Source organism: Mytilus californianus, unplaced genomic scaffold (assembly GCF_021869535.1).
Source record: "Mytilus californianus isolate M0D057914Y unplaced genomic scaffold, xbMytCali1.0.p SCAF_15, whole genome shotgun sequence".
NCBI classification, from domain to species: domain Eukaryota; kingdom Metazoa; phylum Mollusca; class Bivalvia; order Mytilida; family Mytilidae; genus Mytilus; species Mytilus californianus.
In genome coordinates, this window is record NW_026262637.1 from 10,992,333 (window position 1) to 11,008,481 (window position 16,149).

General features: G+C 33.2%; 1 protein-coding gene and 1 long non-coding RNA gene across 9 annotated transcripts in view; both read right to left on the bottom strand.

Annotated features, from left to right (window-relative positions):
* The window catches only part of LOC127725395 (afadin-like), a 93,308-nt gene that overhangs the window by 8,920 nt on the left and 68,239 nt on the right, over positions 1-16,149 (bottom strand). For 5 of the 8 annotated variants that reach the window (XM_052232326.1, XM_052232324.1, XM_052232327.1 and 2 more), the window contains 7 exons: positions 15,065-15,130; positions 11,065-11,138; positions 10,010-10,128; positions 6,487-6,672; positions 5,109-6,122; positions 2,256-4,150; positions 1,596-1,717 (listed from right to left, as the gene is read on the bottom strand). In XM_052232326.1, the coding sequence (XP_052088286.1) occupies positions 1,596-1,717; positions 2,256-4,150; positions 5,109-6,122; positions 6,487-6,672; positions 10,010-10,128; positions 11,065-11,138; positions 15,065-15,130 (3,476 nt within the window). The remainder of the gene's footprint in view (positions 1-1,595; positions 1,718-2,255; positions 4,151-5,108; positions 6,123-6,486; positions 6,673-10,009; positions 10,129-11,064; positions 11,139-15,064; positions 15,131-16,149) is intronic. The other 3 variants (XM_052232331.1, XM_052232330.1, XM_052232325.1) reach the window with 2 other exon arrangements.
* Positions 11,940-13,658, bottom strand: LOC127725397 (uncharacterized). The gene is made up of 2 exons (XR_007992989.1): positions 13,173-13,658; positions 11,940-13,011 (listed from the first exon to the last, which is right to left on the bottom strand). It is a non-coding gene; the product is annotated as an uncharacterized LOC127725397 (long non-coding RNA).

A 16,149-nucleotide genomic window follows, 5' to 3' on the forward strand; every position in this document is an offset into this window, starting at 1 on the left:
GGTGAGGGGTACAAGAAATGATTTTAACAGATACATGTGCATCCAATAACAATTTTTTCTTTTCAAATTTCTTAGATATGTATTTTTTCAATCATTTATAACAAAGAAGTTGAAATAATATGCTTTTTGTTCTAAAAAAGAAGAAAAATCCCAAATTTACAAAATTGACAACATGGTAAATTTGACACGAAAAAACAACAAAATTTTATAAAGCTTTCTTATATTAACACCTACCCATAGTTTTTTAAGTTAAATTTATTCAGATTGGTCCACTTCATCTTCAGTGAAAGTATGAAAAAAAGTTTGTGAAACTGTGATTTTTTTCATGATAATAGCCCAAAAATGGGTAAAAATTGATGAAAAATGGGAAAATCATCAAAATTGGGTACTTTCATATGGCTGTAGCAAAAAACTCTCGGCATGTGATCGATGAAATGACTGACACTATCTGGTCATTTTCCTGTTCCCGGAAATATACGAACAGACCGGTTGTTGTCCGATATACTTACGAAGTAACCTGAATAATTTACTCGTTATATTCTGCTCTACGATGGCAACATTAATATTGCATATAAGAGGACTGGATTTATTCAAATGACATTACAATTTGCATGTAGTCACTCGTTCAATGTTGATTTTATTCTATTTTTCCTATTTATGTCTTTGTTCTATCTTGATAATTTAAGCCCACAGTTATCACATATGAAATTGAGGAAATAAGGTGGATCATTTTCAATTTCAATATTTAAAGATAGTTTAATGTCCCTTGCATACTTTGATTTTTTGAATTTTTAGACAGCAAGCATCAATAAACATGATATAATTGATTTAGAAAAAAAATCAAATTATATCAACTGGCAAGAAGCATATCTACAGTTATTTTTGTTTTTCGGTTTACAAGATGTCTTAAATCTATTAAAGAATTTTTAAACTATTAAACTATTTCTATCATTTGTTCAATGCCTGTCACCTGATTGTAACATCCTGTTCCGAGAGGTTTTTTGTTGTTCATGAGTTCCATCATATTTTACATATTCTTTTGAGTTATATTTTATACTGCCATGTTTACACATTATATAATTTTAACTAATGTCTAACTGCATTTTTGTTGCAAGTCTCATTAATCAACATCTAATTTGTTTATTGTGGTTAGATGTTGTTAAATGTTTCCCAATGATGAATGTTGCTACAATGTACTAACAGTAATGTTTGTACTTCAACAATAGATATAGCAGTGACAATTAATCATCCTATATTCAATACCATAACTCTACCCTTGATCTATACCATAAAACCACATGAAAGATAAAAATATCTATTATGTTTTCAAAATTTACTTTTAAAGATAAAATACAATACAAATTTATAGTTTTGCTTGCAGTATGAGAGATATCGGTGATTGGCCAAAACATCTGCCAGTCTCAATATCTTTTCAATTTCAGGAAACTGAATTAAATCAATTTTTCAGTTTTTTTAAAATTATTCCTTGTGAATTCTTTTTTATTGTACATTATAACAACTAAATGTGAACATTTATATAAATTAATAAATTATGAAAAGTGAAAATTATTCAATGAAGTTACAATAGACCATACCTTTGCATCCTATCTTTTTCTTTCTCATATTCCTCAAAATGTTGTCTAGTTTCTAAATCTTTCATTCGTTTCTGCGCTTTATGAATATCATCTCTAATGGATGTTATTAAAAACTCACGACCCTGAAATTTAATAAAAAGTTTAATTATCATCGAAAGAATGTTAATCATAAAATAAAGAAAATCTAATTAACATTAATATGAACTGAAAATATTCCTCAACCATACTACTTTGATAAAAAGTTGCTTTTGAAATTTTTATTAAAAATATTATTTGGGTGATCAGCATTGTATTTTAAATAAATTAGGATTATTGCTAATATTCATTCAATAGTAAAAAATGACATTAAAAATTAGCCACCATATAACTGTCTTGTAAATGTCTCTTTTAAAATCTAAATGTAGCACCAATAAAAGTATGACAATAAATAGTTGGTTAGACTATACCTTATGTAACGTCTTATAATCAATTCTCAAACAATTATTACAGACATGACAGAATTTTCACATATTTCTTTATACTGTAGACTATTTTTGTTACAATTAAACGTCAGCAAAATTGAGCTGAATATTGTTTCAGGAATAATAATTTCATTCCACTATAAAACTGATAGTAAATTACAATACATGACAAGTCTATAAATACATTGTAAATATTTACATGAGAAGTTCTTGTCATTTCTGTATCTGAGTCATCATCATCATCTTCACGACTAGCTACCTCTTCAACTCGTCGCTGAAATTCCTGTTCAAATCTCAACTTCCTCAATCTATCCTGTTCCTGCGGTGAAAGGTATGACTTGGCTTCTAAGAATGCAATTTCCTCATTCCTAGATCGAATGACTTCCTCCTCCTTCATTTTTTCTTGTTTTTCCTGTTCTTCTCTATCCCAAGGAGAGCTAGGACCAACTTTTCCATCTTTTGTCCTATCTTGCATTTCTTGAACTATACGAACTTTACCCTGTTGAATTAACATTTGGTTTTGTTGTATCATGTTCTGTTGAAGACCAGACATATTTCCAGGCAGAGTCTGTGCTCTGTGGTCATGTTGTTCATATGTGATGTGATTAGGTGATTGGTGATGGGGTGAGTCGAATGAACGATTTTGATTTTTATTGTCGTATGTTATGTTCTGATAATCATGGTTCGTTTGAAATCTCTGTGGTGGTTGTGACACCAGGCCTTTTGTTGGTTGCTGACGTTGTGGTTGCGTGATACCCACATTCCGCTGAGGATTATCCTGTCGACCTGGCGGCTGAAACATGTGTGTTGGTTGATGAGGGTTGAATGATGGATGATGATATGGTTGAGGCCCATTTAAATTAACACGAGCATCACCTTGGTTGACATATTGTGGATCACCGTGACCAGGGTATTCCTGCACAGGTGGTGGCGGTAATGGAGGCAACTCCTCTGTCAAGTCATCCATTGCAGGAGGTGGTGGTAATTCGGGCGGTATATCTTGAGGAGGTGGAGGAAGTTCTGGACTTCTGTGTGTATTATACATTTCTCTACCAGGAGAAATCTTCTTGATAGGGCGGCTCATTGGTGAATGGGCGTCTGCATAGCTTGTACTAGTTGGAATGCCTGTCATACTTGGACTGAAATTAGGCTGTGAGGTACGTGGTGATCTTTGATCAGCAGCCTGTAGTCTTGGATCAAAGAAGTGAGGTTGAGTTTGACGATTATCAACTTCCACTTTTGGAATGTCAACGTGCGGCATTTTTTGTGAAATTGGTTTGGGTGCCACGTGAGGTTTATTTACATTAGGGAGTGACTTTGACTTATCAAACTCAATACCTGGACCACGTAACTGTTGAAATGCTGGAGAATTACCGTTTTGTCGTGGAACAGTATTTTCATAAAAGTTTGGCTGATATGACTCATTGTTTGCATTTAATCTAGGAATGTCACCTTGGTTTACATATCCAGCCTGTTGTGCAGTGACAGGTGGACGAGTGTTCATATAATTCGGATCTCGATGTTCGAAACTGTGATTATGTGGAGAATTTTGTCCGGGGTCCATGCCATATTTTTGCTGCCACTCATGGACCTTATTAGCATTCATCTCCATAGAATGAGGTCTGTCTGTTCTAGAATCATGGCGTTCAGGTTGTTGTCCAAAGTATGCAGATTGTGGACGTTCTTCTCTGTAACTTGAATTTGAAGTCCGTGAAGATGGAGGTTGTCTTTCGATTGTATTTTGAGGAAAGTTTCTTTCGTTTCTAGTTGGATCTATGGGACCTTTCTGTAGTCTTGTATCTAAGTTTTGGTGATTTTCATAATCATGTCCTCTTGGGTCATTCCTACGATCACCTTGGTTGTAATAATCATTGATCGGTTGACCAGCATTCTGAAGAGCACCAACAGAGGCAGCAGGCCTCATCATTTGATGAGGGTCTCTTGGATCATAAGGTTGTTCCATACGTAGGTTTGCCATAGACTTTGACTTCGGGTCTATTTCTCGTGGGTCTCTATGCTGAAATCTATCTGGTTGTGATGGAGGCATTGAAGTTGGTGGACCTCTTCTCTCTGGACCTGGACCAACACCGTCATCTGAAAATAGTCAATAAAAGAAATAAATGAAAGGTGCACATGTTCATGGTACCAGAAATAGATATAATTATATCTTCTTAATTCTCAACATTAAACTACTCCTTTATATTGTATATCAAAGTATAAACATAACTATTTTTCAGTACACTAGGCAGTACTCTATTTTGTAGGCAAAATGCTTGCAGCTTTTCTATTTTTAACTTGAGTAAATTATAATTGAACATGATCATATTTCTGTAAAATAATCATTTAGACCTGTTGGTTGGCTGAAATTTTGAACACTGTTTACTAGTAATTCTAATGCAATGTTCACCGTTTATATTGCTACTTTTGATTGGGTAATGCAACACAATTTAGGGTATTATGCATTTTGAATAAACATTGTATTTGAAGATTAGCAGGTTTCAATTTTTTTTTTGTCAGAATTATATGTTTACTGGCTACACTGACACACCACCAGTAAATTAAATTTTTTACCATCAAATCACCAACTGATGTCTTCCAATACAATACTGTTATTCCATAATTGTTATTTAAGTCGTATAAGAAACTTTAATTCCATCAAATTCTCATAAAAATTTTAGAAATATTCTGTCATCATGTTTTTCAACAATTGCACTATTTAACTTTACTATGATAAGAAATCAGTTTGTATATTGTAAGCCAAATTATTTTCATGTAAACCTTTTACATGTTTAGACCTTTCTACTTAATTTCTAGGCATGTATTTATATAAGAAAATATTTAAAGTTGCAAATTCCTGATTATTTTTCTAATTGAGTTACTTGTAAAAGTTGGTTGTTTTACAGAATACTTTACACTTGAAAGGAATAAAATATCTTACATAAAAGGTTTTTTTTAAAACTTACTGTATAAATATGTGTAAAATTTATGTGAGAAACATATGTATATTACAGCCCACCTAGAAACCCTTACGTCACATGGCACCCAAACTTACACATTCTTGTACTATTAGTTATACATTTACTCCTAGGATTTCGTGTAATCACGTTCTGTTTTACATTATACACAAATTCAGAATTATTTGAACTGCTGTTAGACATCCTGTCTTCTTCTGCCATTGTACTATTCATAAATCCAAACATGGAATTGTGGGAGCTTTCTAATGAAGTTAATGACTTTGTTCTTCTATAGTCTGGTTTTTGTACCTGGCGTCTTCCGTGAGAAGACATAGGTTTGGCCAAACTTCTCTGACTAGTGTGCTGACTAAGTGATGAGACCGAAGGCTCACTGAATCCGCTATCAGAATTACTGAGAATATTTGTTCGGAAACATTTGTCTTTAAATGATTGGTAAGAAGACAGAGTAGAATCTAATGTATTTGTATCATACCCTGGATGGCCATTAGTATGTTTTGACCTATCCTGAATGTGTTCTACCTGCTGATTGACCACATTCCTTATATCAGACCTATATTGGGGATTGTGGTTCACATTCTTCACTCGGCTTGTAATAAATAAATTTTTCATATAGTTTGGATCGTAATTTTGATTGAATTGAAAGTCATCATTGGGTAAATTGTGTTCACGTTTAGAACTAGATAATTCCCTGAACGACTGACTACGTTTGTGTCTTCTAATTAAGTTATTATTGACAGGAGGATTTTTAAAGTCTGTTGTTTTCAGATTTTGGACCTCTTTTTGTAGAAGACGTAGATCAACATCGTCTCTTTTTATCAAACATTTAGCTTTTCTACGAATTTCGTCATGAATATTTTCATTTAAGCCATTATTTGAAGCCTTTTTATTGTCATAGTGGAAATTTCTTCTGGCTTCCTCTACCGATGTGATACTTTTACTACGCTGTCTTCTCTCTTTAAGGTCTCTTTGTCTTGCAGTCGGAGATCGAGATTTTAAATCTTGGAGTTCTGCTTCTAACACAATCCTCCATAAACCCTGGTTCCTTCCATAGATTGATTCCATATCCTTGTGGGTCACACCATGGCGGTATTCTATCAAAATCAACTTCTACCATTAAACATACATTTATCTTATAATAAAATACATCAATACATTGTAGAAACTAATTCTGTCAACTTGAGAATGCTTAACTTTAGGTTGTGTATTCTATTATTTTAATTTAAACTTATGATTATGAGGTTTTGATAAACTATAAAATTATCTCGTTTGTCTATATATCTGACATACCAAATACTCCTTATTTTGAAGATATTGGTTTACTTTTAGAAGTTAAACATTCAGAGAGTTGACAGATTTAATCTCAAGGGCCAAGCTTTGCCATTGTCCCCCCATTCCCTTCCAATGCACCCACTATCAATTACAAACACAGCATAAGGTGTATGAAGGAAAACCTACTATTTAATGCTGGCGATGATCTGCTATGTGCAGCATTCTGGAGACGTTTGTCAAAAGGTGGCTGTTCTCGATGGCCACCAGGTGGCATATGACGCCTGTCCATTCCGTCCTGTGTATATGGAGGAGGGCCTTCATCGGCTGGTCGGTGCTTTGTAGCCTGAGGTGAAGATGGTTTCTTTGTTGCTGCTGAAATGAATTAAAAACAGAATATTTTGTAATCTAAAAAATTGTGTGAAAAGTATTAAGCAATAACCAGTCCAAACTATTACTTGAATATCTAGCAGTTATCATGTCCATGTTTATATTTTGGCATTCACACAGTCAAGTTTTTCTATGACTGATTATGATGTCTTTCCACTAAATTCATTGGATGTGTACAGATTGATATTTGAATATGGGAAACTTGAGTTATTGTTTAATTGTAATTGGCTTTGAACTAGCTTTCAATAGTTGCAAGTACTCCAAGATCAGTATTTTGTGTCTTCAGTCTTTTTGTTGATGGCTTTTTGTGCTTTGTGTTGATCTACAAGTCAAGACTATGTCAACTGATTTTTTACAGTTTGTTCTTTAGTTGTGCTAGCGCTGTTAAACCACTGTCCCAGCTAGGGGATGGGTTGAGCACTTTCAATTATGTTAAATTCCAACACATTCTGTATGTACCTTTCCCAAGTCAGGAGCCTGTAATTCTGTGATTGTCATTTGTTGCTGTTTATCATATTTGATTTTTCATTTATTTTATAAATAAATCAGGCTATTGTTTTCCTGGTTTAATTGTTTTACATTTTGTCATGTCAGGGCCTTTTATAACTTACTATATGGTATGGGTTTTGCTCATTGTTGAAGGCTGTACAGTGTGATCTATAGTCTCTAGTGTCTCATTGGCAATCATACCACATCTTCTTATTTTCATATTGTTTTTTTTTTATTTTTATTTTAGTATTCTCAGTTTTCATTTGTCAAAATTTTATAATGAAGTAGAATTTCCTTTTCTTCAAAAGTCCAAGGACCATAACTCTGCACAAAATTATCAGACCAAAACAAAATTTCGAACTTGATCTGTATAACTTGTCATGATAAAACTATATACCAATTATCAATCAATATCTTCAAGCATGATGAAAAAAAGTGTGGAAAACACTTTAACATTAGATATGATTAATAGTTCTCTAAAATTAGATATGATGTAATACAGTGTATATCTATTTTCAAATTATAATCAAATATAATTAATAGTTCCAAATATTTTTTCTTTTATTTGTCACAAACTAATATAGATTTGTAAGTTATCTATAAAATGTCAACAATTTTTATCTACACAATGTAATGTAATATATACATTAATAAAAATAGATTATTATCTAATTAAAGGATTTCACTTCATAATTATTTTTATATATATATATAGCATTCAGAAAATTAGTTTATACAAAATAACAAACAAACCTGCCAAAAATTCTTCAAATAATTTACCAAAGAATGTCTTTTAAAAAATGAGTTATCTCCCTTTGTACAGAAATATGGTTTAACATAGTACTCTAACATTAGATATGGTCCAGAGTTATGGTCCATAACACTGGACTAAATCATCAGACCGGAACAAAATTCGAACTTGATTTATAACTTGTCATGGCAAAACTATATACCAAATATCAAATCAATATCTTCAAGAACGAAGAAAAAAAGTGTGGAATACTGATTTGCCAGACTGACGGACGGACAGACGGACAGAGTGCAAACCTAAAGTCCCCTTCGACTTCGTCGGTAGGGGGCTAAAAAAAGGCAAATATTACTAACATCTCATGTACTAGCAAACATAATTGTAACCCTACTGTCAAAATTATGTGCCATCTTTTATTATGTTCCAAGTTAGTGGTCATCCTGTTGGTATCTACTCTGTGCAGGTATTTAATTGTGTGTCTTACTTTTATGACACATGGTCTACAGTACTAGATTGGCAAGGGGGGAGGTTGTGTACAGGTAAACTGATTTTACCCCAAAACCTATTGTGCCTGTACCAAATCAGGCCTTCTGGACCACGTTGTTCTAAGTTGTTTAGCCTATTTTTTTGTATTGTTATTTTCTATTTCTGTATGGTCTGTTGTACTGTCCAATATTTTTAGTAATTCCTGTTATACTTTTTATGTGTTGTTAAAACTTCAGGAACTTTTATTTTGAGTAAATAAACACTCATAGTGTAAATAGCTATTAAATCAAACAAGTAAAAAGCTGATAATGTCAACTTATGCTCCATGAACTGCATATTTATTGAAAGAAAACATTATTTCAAAGGGTTCAAAATACTAGTATGCTTGGAGGAATAAATAAACATGCACAATGATTGCTTATTTTTCACCCTATTAAGTGTGTTACAATTCATAGTGGGAACCCATCCCCAAACCAATTTAAAAAAATTATTTTTTAACTTTAAGTAAGTGAACGTGACATTTGCCCTGTTGACCCCAAAATTAATAGGCTCCTTCCCCTTCCCTATATCTTCCATCTGTAAAAGTTTTATTCCACCAAGCAAGGGAAACTAAAGTTATTGCTTGTAAACCATTGTTTCGGGCACACATATGAAAAGAGAGGAATGAAGCACGGACAAAGCAATTACAATATGCCCCAAAAATTTACAGGGATCATTACTAGAAATGTAGAAATCAAACTGTCAAGTATAACTAGATATCATTGAGATGGGAGCCATCTCTGTGGGCCCCGCTGTGAATAATGTGTGGTAAAAAATTTGTATCTTTATCATTGGACAAGGGGTTGTCAACTGAAACCAAAGTTTTTGACCTTGACCTAGGAAGTTGTACATGAATTATGACACACCCTCTGGTGTTGGTTTATATACATGTCAAGTATAAAATTTGAAATCATAACGGTTCTCAAGATATAGAGCGGACACGATCTTTACCATAGAACATGGGGTTGTCAAAACCAGTTTTTGACCTTGACCTTTGACCTAGGAAGTTGTACATACCTTATGACACACCCTCTGGTATTGGTTAATATACATGTCAAGTATAAACTTTGAAATCATAACGGTTCTCTAGATATAGAGCGGACACAATTTGTTAGGGACGGACGGGCAGACGGAAGGACGGACAGACTGATCACTATAGGGCGTCCGCCATTCAGCAGGGCCCTAATAATCAGGTTTCCCCTAACAGATGTCTCATTCTTGATACATCCAACTATGTAATACATTGAAAGATGGTTCTACCCTTGATCAAAAAAGTTCATCTGGATGATTCTGTGGCACTTATTTAAAACCTATCTGTATTGCAGTTATTGCTTCCCCTAACAATAATGTCTATCATTAAATGTGAGATTTGATTGTTATTTAAAACAAAAATCCATTTTTTACAATACCATGACAAACACATTTTTAATCAGAGAGCATTTATTACACATAGTTACATAGTTTTATCTAATGAGATTTTTTCCATCAAATATAATTGGGAATTAGTTATTTGGCAAACCAAAGTAGTAAAAAACACTTTTCCTTTTTATAATAACCTACCTCGCTGCATCACAGGTGATGGTTGACTTAATTGTGTGGCTAGTCCATGATAAAATGCTCCTTGTTTAGCCACCTTTAATTTGACGGTCTGTCCTGTATGGGTCATTAATTCTGCTGCTCTGTAATTTGTAATATTAAACATTAAAATTATTTCTACTGTATCCACTAAATGAATATATATTATCAAATACATGTAATAATTTTCTTCAAGACCAAAAATTGAAACAAAAAATATGACGATAAAATTTATGAATGGTTGAAATGCAAGCATGATTTTTTTACACAGTTCATAACACTGCTATAATAAAATCACAGTACAGGAGCCAGTATCAGGCTGCATAAAGGCATGATTCTCTACACCAGCATATGAAGTAGCAGTAACTGATCATACTAAAGTTATTGTTTTACTTGTACACATGTCTATCATTGTCTGTAATATTGATGTAACATGTACTGTGGATTTATTTATTTTGTGGGTACTAATCTTTATGGGTTGAGGGAAATCTGGCAATCATACCACATCTCCTTATTTTCATATTCGAGTGCTGTCTAAATTCATTGTTACTAGCTTGCTATATCTAGCTTGTTTCAATTGCTTACTTTCAATTGACTGTTGGCTGCTTAATGCACAGTAATAAATATATCATGCATATTATAGGGACCAAAACATGCTACCAATCTATCAATTGTGGGGTTGTAATGAAATTTAGGTGACCAATGGCTTGTGGGAGAAAATTTAATATGACATTGGAAAACAAGAACATACCAGATAGGATTAGAAGTTTGGTCCTACAACAGTTCACCTACCAAACCCTCCTGGTTATTTTAATTCGTCAATTGGCAAAAATCATGGCATTTTCTCAAAATATGTCAAAAATTTAATGTCCTTTAATACGACCAGATGTGGTTTATTTGATAGGAGATATGCAATCATTCACTAACATCAAGTATGATATAGATCTAACTACTTCATCCAATGGTTCTCAAAACAAACTTTAAAGTTGGGAAAGTTATAAACAAATAATTATATGGCTGATATATGATTTGTACTATACCTTTCTTGTGTTAATCCAACCAAACTCTTCCCATCAACCTCTAATAACTGGTCACCTGACTGTAAACGTCCATCCTATAATCAAATAATGTTTGTAAGCTCTGGTTAGAAAAATGGTCATCAAATAGTGTATAACTTCTATCTACTCTTAAAACCTTGATGCCAAGAAGCAAAACATATCTAAATAAAAGAAGAATGTGACCTAGGACACGAATGGCCCCAGCACAAGCTTTGCAACTCTAGACTTTGACTCACTGCCCAAATTTGAACTTTGTCTGCGAGTTTTGGTTCTTAGCATTGTGCATGAGTCTCATAAAATTTGGATGAGGAAAACTTAAAGTTAGAGTGCAGAAATAATAAAATGCTCCGCTGGGGCGCAGCTTGATACGACCGCAGAGGTCGAACCCTGAACAGTTGGGGCAAGTATGGACACAACATTCAAGCTTGATACAGCACTGAATTTGGATTGTAATTAAATATTTGACACAGCATAGGTTTCTGACACAGAATGAAAGTGGTCTAAGAACTTAAAAATTTTCAATTTACCTATTCATACATGTGATGGACTGTGAAACTCAGATCAGGAGGTTTTTAATCGACATTAATTTTGTTGTAAATGTAACCGTGTGCTGTAAAAATGGTCTTTTAAAGTGTGTTTTCTTCAACTTTCCAACCAATTTATTATGTTTATAGTACCCTTGTACTTATAAAGTTTCTCCATCTTTATATTCTACATGTTCAATCTAACATTGTTTTTTTCCAGTATGTTCTTTAAATTTTTTACTTCATATTCTATAAAACAATCATTGCAACCAGAACATTTGTTTAGCTGTCTGCAAATAGTTTTTATTTTTTTTTTTTCTCTTGCAAATAGTTTTTATTTGCAAACTCAGAAATTCATTCTATCTGTAAAGTTAGGGTCATAGTTATTATATAAATTTCAATTTAAGCCTTAAAAGGAAGTATAGAATCCTCAAATAATTTTCAAATTATTATTTTTTTATTTGTCCTAAGACATTTAAAATCATTTAATAACCATCCTTTTATGATTATTTGTTCAATTTATATTTTATTTATATTCTTTTAAAAATTTTCATTATTAAAAGGAAAGTAACTTAAAACAAGATAAATCAAGGGAAGTAACCCAATAAATACACAGTTTTTGTTACACAACGGCAGTTAGCCTGAGGTAAAAATCGTTGCTTACCAGTATGTTTGACACCCAAGCTGACAAGTGAAGCCATATAATTATGCATGTTAATTGATTTACAGGTAAAATATAACTTCAGGTAATGTCAGTTACACCAGATGCCTGAGATGTTATGTTGGGCAGAAATTTTTCATTCATGAAAAATTTCATACACGGGATTTTTTCAACGGGAGGGGGGGGGAGGAGACCCCTGAAAACGGGATTATTGTACTCCCGTCGGGAGGTTCACATGTATGCCTATTCAAACCATATCATTATTATTTGCTTTTATATATAAATCAGAAATAACCAATTTAAAATGGAAAATGTTAAAGAAAAAAAAGGAAAAAAAAAATCCTCCCCCAATTTTTTGAACCCCCTTATGATTCATCGCCCCCAAACTCAATCCCAGCTTTCCCTTTGTGGTATGGTACCTTGCAGTACAATTTCAGAGAGATTCATACACTTGAACACAAGTTATTGTCTGGAAACTAGAAAAATGCTTGTTTTTTGGCCCCTTTTTGGCCCCAAATTCCTAAACGTTTAGGGCAATTACCCCCAAACTCAATTCCAGCTTTCCCTTTGTGATATGGAACCTTGCAGTACAATTTCATAAAGATCCATACACTTACACACAAGTTATTGTCCTGAAACTAGAAAAATGCATGTTTTTTTTTGCCCTTTTATGGCCCCTAATTACTAAAATTTTGAGGGAAAACCCCCAAAATCAATCCCAGCCTTCCCTTTGTGATATGGAACCTTGTAGTACAATTTCATAAAGATCCATACACTTACAAACAAGTTTTTGTCATGAAACTAGAAAAATGCTTGTTTTTTGCCCCTTTTTGGCCCCTAATTCCTAATATTTGGAGGAAATTACCCCAAAAATCAATCCCAGTATTCCCTTTGTGATATGGAACCTTGTAGTACAATTTCATAAAGATCCATACACTTACAAACAAGTTATTGTCATGAAACTAGAAAAATGCTTGTTTTTTGCCCCTTTTTGGCCCCTAATTCCTAAAATTTGGAGACAATTACCCCCAAAATCAATCCCAGCATTCCCTTTGTGATATGGAACCTTGTGGTACAATGTCAGAGAGATCCATACACTTACACACAAGTTATGTCTGGAAGTTACAAAAATGCTTATTTTTGGCCCCTTTTGGCCCCTAATTCCTTAACTGTTAGTACCATAACCCCCAAAATCAATCCCCACCTTCCTTTTGTGGTATTGAACCTTATGGTAAAATTTCAATGAGATCCATTCACTTAAACTAAAGTTAGAGTGCGAAAACTAATGTGTATTCGGACGACGACGCCGGACGACGACGACGACGACGACGACGACGACGCCAACGTCATACCAATATACGACCACAAAAAATTTTTTGCGGTCGTATAAAAATGGGACGGACGGGCAAGGGTAACACTTAATGCCCCCATTGCCTACAGTGGTGGCATAAAAATTATGCCACAAAAGTTATGAAAAACACTTTGATGAACACTTCAGTAGTAGATGATCTATTACATCACAAACAACTGATGGTGAGCCAACATATTTTAATGTTTTTGATTAATATATTTAAACATCTGGTGTATACAGAGTCAATATTCAAAGCTGTTAATGACTGTCTTTCACTATGCATTTAATTGAGGGTTTTGGGGGGTGAAATGAGGTGAGTATGGACAGAACCAGTTTATCACAGCCATTCTAAAGTGCCCAAGTCATGTGACAAATCTTCTGAGTGTATTTTTGCATATTTGAAATTTTGTGTTTATATAGATGATCTTCATCAGCTCTGTTGATATCAATAATGACTTGTTCAAACTTAGGGGTAACAAGTCTGGTCTTGGATATAATTTATAAGTTATTTTGAGTTATTTGTTGTTTTCTCATAGACTATTACCTGACGTCTGTTTTAGGAACCAAGTTTATCTGGGAGTTCCACTTTATTTTTAAAGTAAAATTACAAAATCATTAATGTATACCAGTTTAAAATAACATAGCCAGTTTGATAGATTGTTGCCTTCAACTTGCCAGTCTCCTGTTAGATTCCAAATGTTTAAAGGAGTTCCTTGAATGGTCTAAGGTCAAATTAACTTAGTTCAGACAAGGAGAACATAATTTATTTATTAGTTGTAATTGGCTTTGAACTAGCTTTCAGTAACTGTGAGTACTGATAGATCCATAATTTGTCTCTTTTGTCTTTAAGCTAGTTGTTTTTGTGCTTCTTGCCAATTCATTTATTTTCATGGGTACCAATTTTTGTGGATATTTGATTTCATGGTTTGCCAAAGTCTGCATATATTCCTCTTGAACATGTATAATCAGTTGAGATTTGAATTTGTGTTTCCCATGTACCTAAGTAATCCATGAAATTTGGTAAAAAAAAAAATAACGAATCCATGTAGTATAGCGGACTATACGGTAAGGGTCTTGTTTATTGTTGAAGGTCATACAATGACCTATAGTTGCTTCAATCCACTTCATTTGGATACTTGTCTCATTGACAATCATAACACATCTCCATATTATTAATCATCCTGCTTCAAACAAAATTCTTGCTATTCCATTGGCTTAGAGTAACACGATATGTTGTCTACTGAGGTTTTTCATTGTATCACTATCCCCAAATATTTTTTTCTCAAGAAAACATTTATTCCTGTATTCTCCAGCATCAATATATAATTAATAATTTTGAGTTTCACCAGACATCTGACTCAATCCATATCCCATGTTTTGTTTTAAATTTCACTGTATAATACTGATGTTTTTGTTTAATGGTTGACCCGAGTATCTTATACTTACAATATCAGCTCCACCACCAGTCACCACAGATTTTATGTAAATTCCTCTTTCTTTCTGGTTATCTCCCTGTAAACATTAAATTAATATATATTTATTGATTACGTCTCCACAGCAACTGTGACTTGTTAAAAAGCCATTTCTATTCCTAACCTAGGTTTACAGGATGTTTGCTCTAAATTTTGTGTTATGTCTGCAATATTCAACATGATATCTTTATGGCCAGAGTTCACATCTTTGCCTCTTCATGCTCTTGGTCTTTTTGGATAGTTGTCTCAATGGCAATCATAGCTCATCTCATTATTTTTATACACAAGGCAAAAGGGATCAAGATTATGTAAGTAATTCAACATTTTTTAGGCAGCTCGACTGACAACGTTTTTATTTATACAATATATTTTGTGCATACATTGTACATAAATACATATATAGTACATGAATCATCATATAATACATAAGATTCAGCAGTTTTTAGTTTTATATCTTACCATTAATTCAAAACTTCCAATGGCTAATTGCATCTTAACCAAATGTTAATTCAGTTTTTAGATGTTAAATGTCACATCTCACTCTAAATTATCGTCTTTTCCCTTGCAACCAACCCCCTTTAAATATCACATCTCCCATTCATCTTCAATTCTTTTCAACCCTCCTCCCTTTTCCCCAATATTAATCAACCTGTATAATATACCCACCTTGATTTGTTCTGGTACACTAAGTCAACTGCATTCTAGACAGTTATAGATTTTTCAATAATCAATTCTATATATACATGTATATCACATAACAGTATTTAAACATTCATTTGTAAGTTGATTCCCAAAAGACAATAATGGCAAAGCTTGCTGGAGCTTAGACAAAGCAACATGTTGTTCATAAATATTTCAAATGATCTACACAAAAAATATGGTATCATAAAAGCAGAAAATGATTTTCAGGTTTTTAGAAACAATTAAATAATTGTAGATGATTTTCAATTAAACATTGAATGAGCAAATAGCGATTATTGTACATGTGCTTGGTCTCAGCTCCAAATAAGGAATATATTTTTCTCTATGAATTCATGTTGTCAAAATAATATTTCTGTA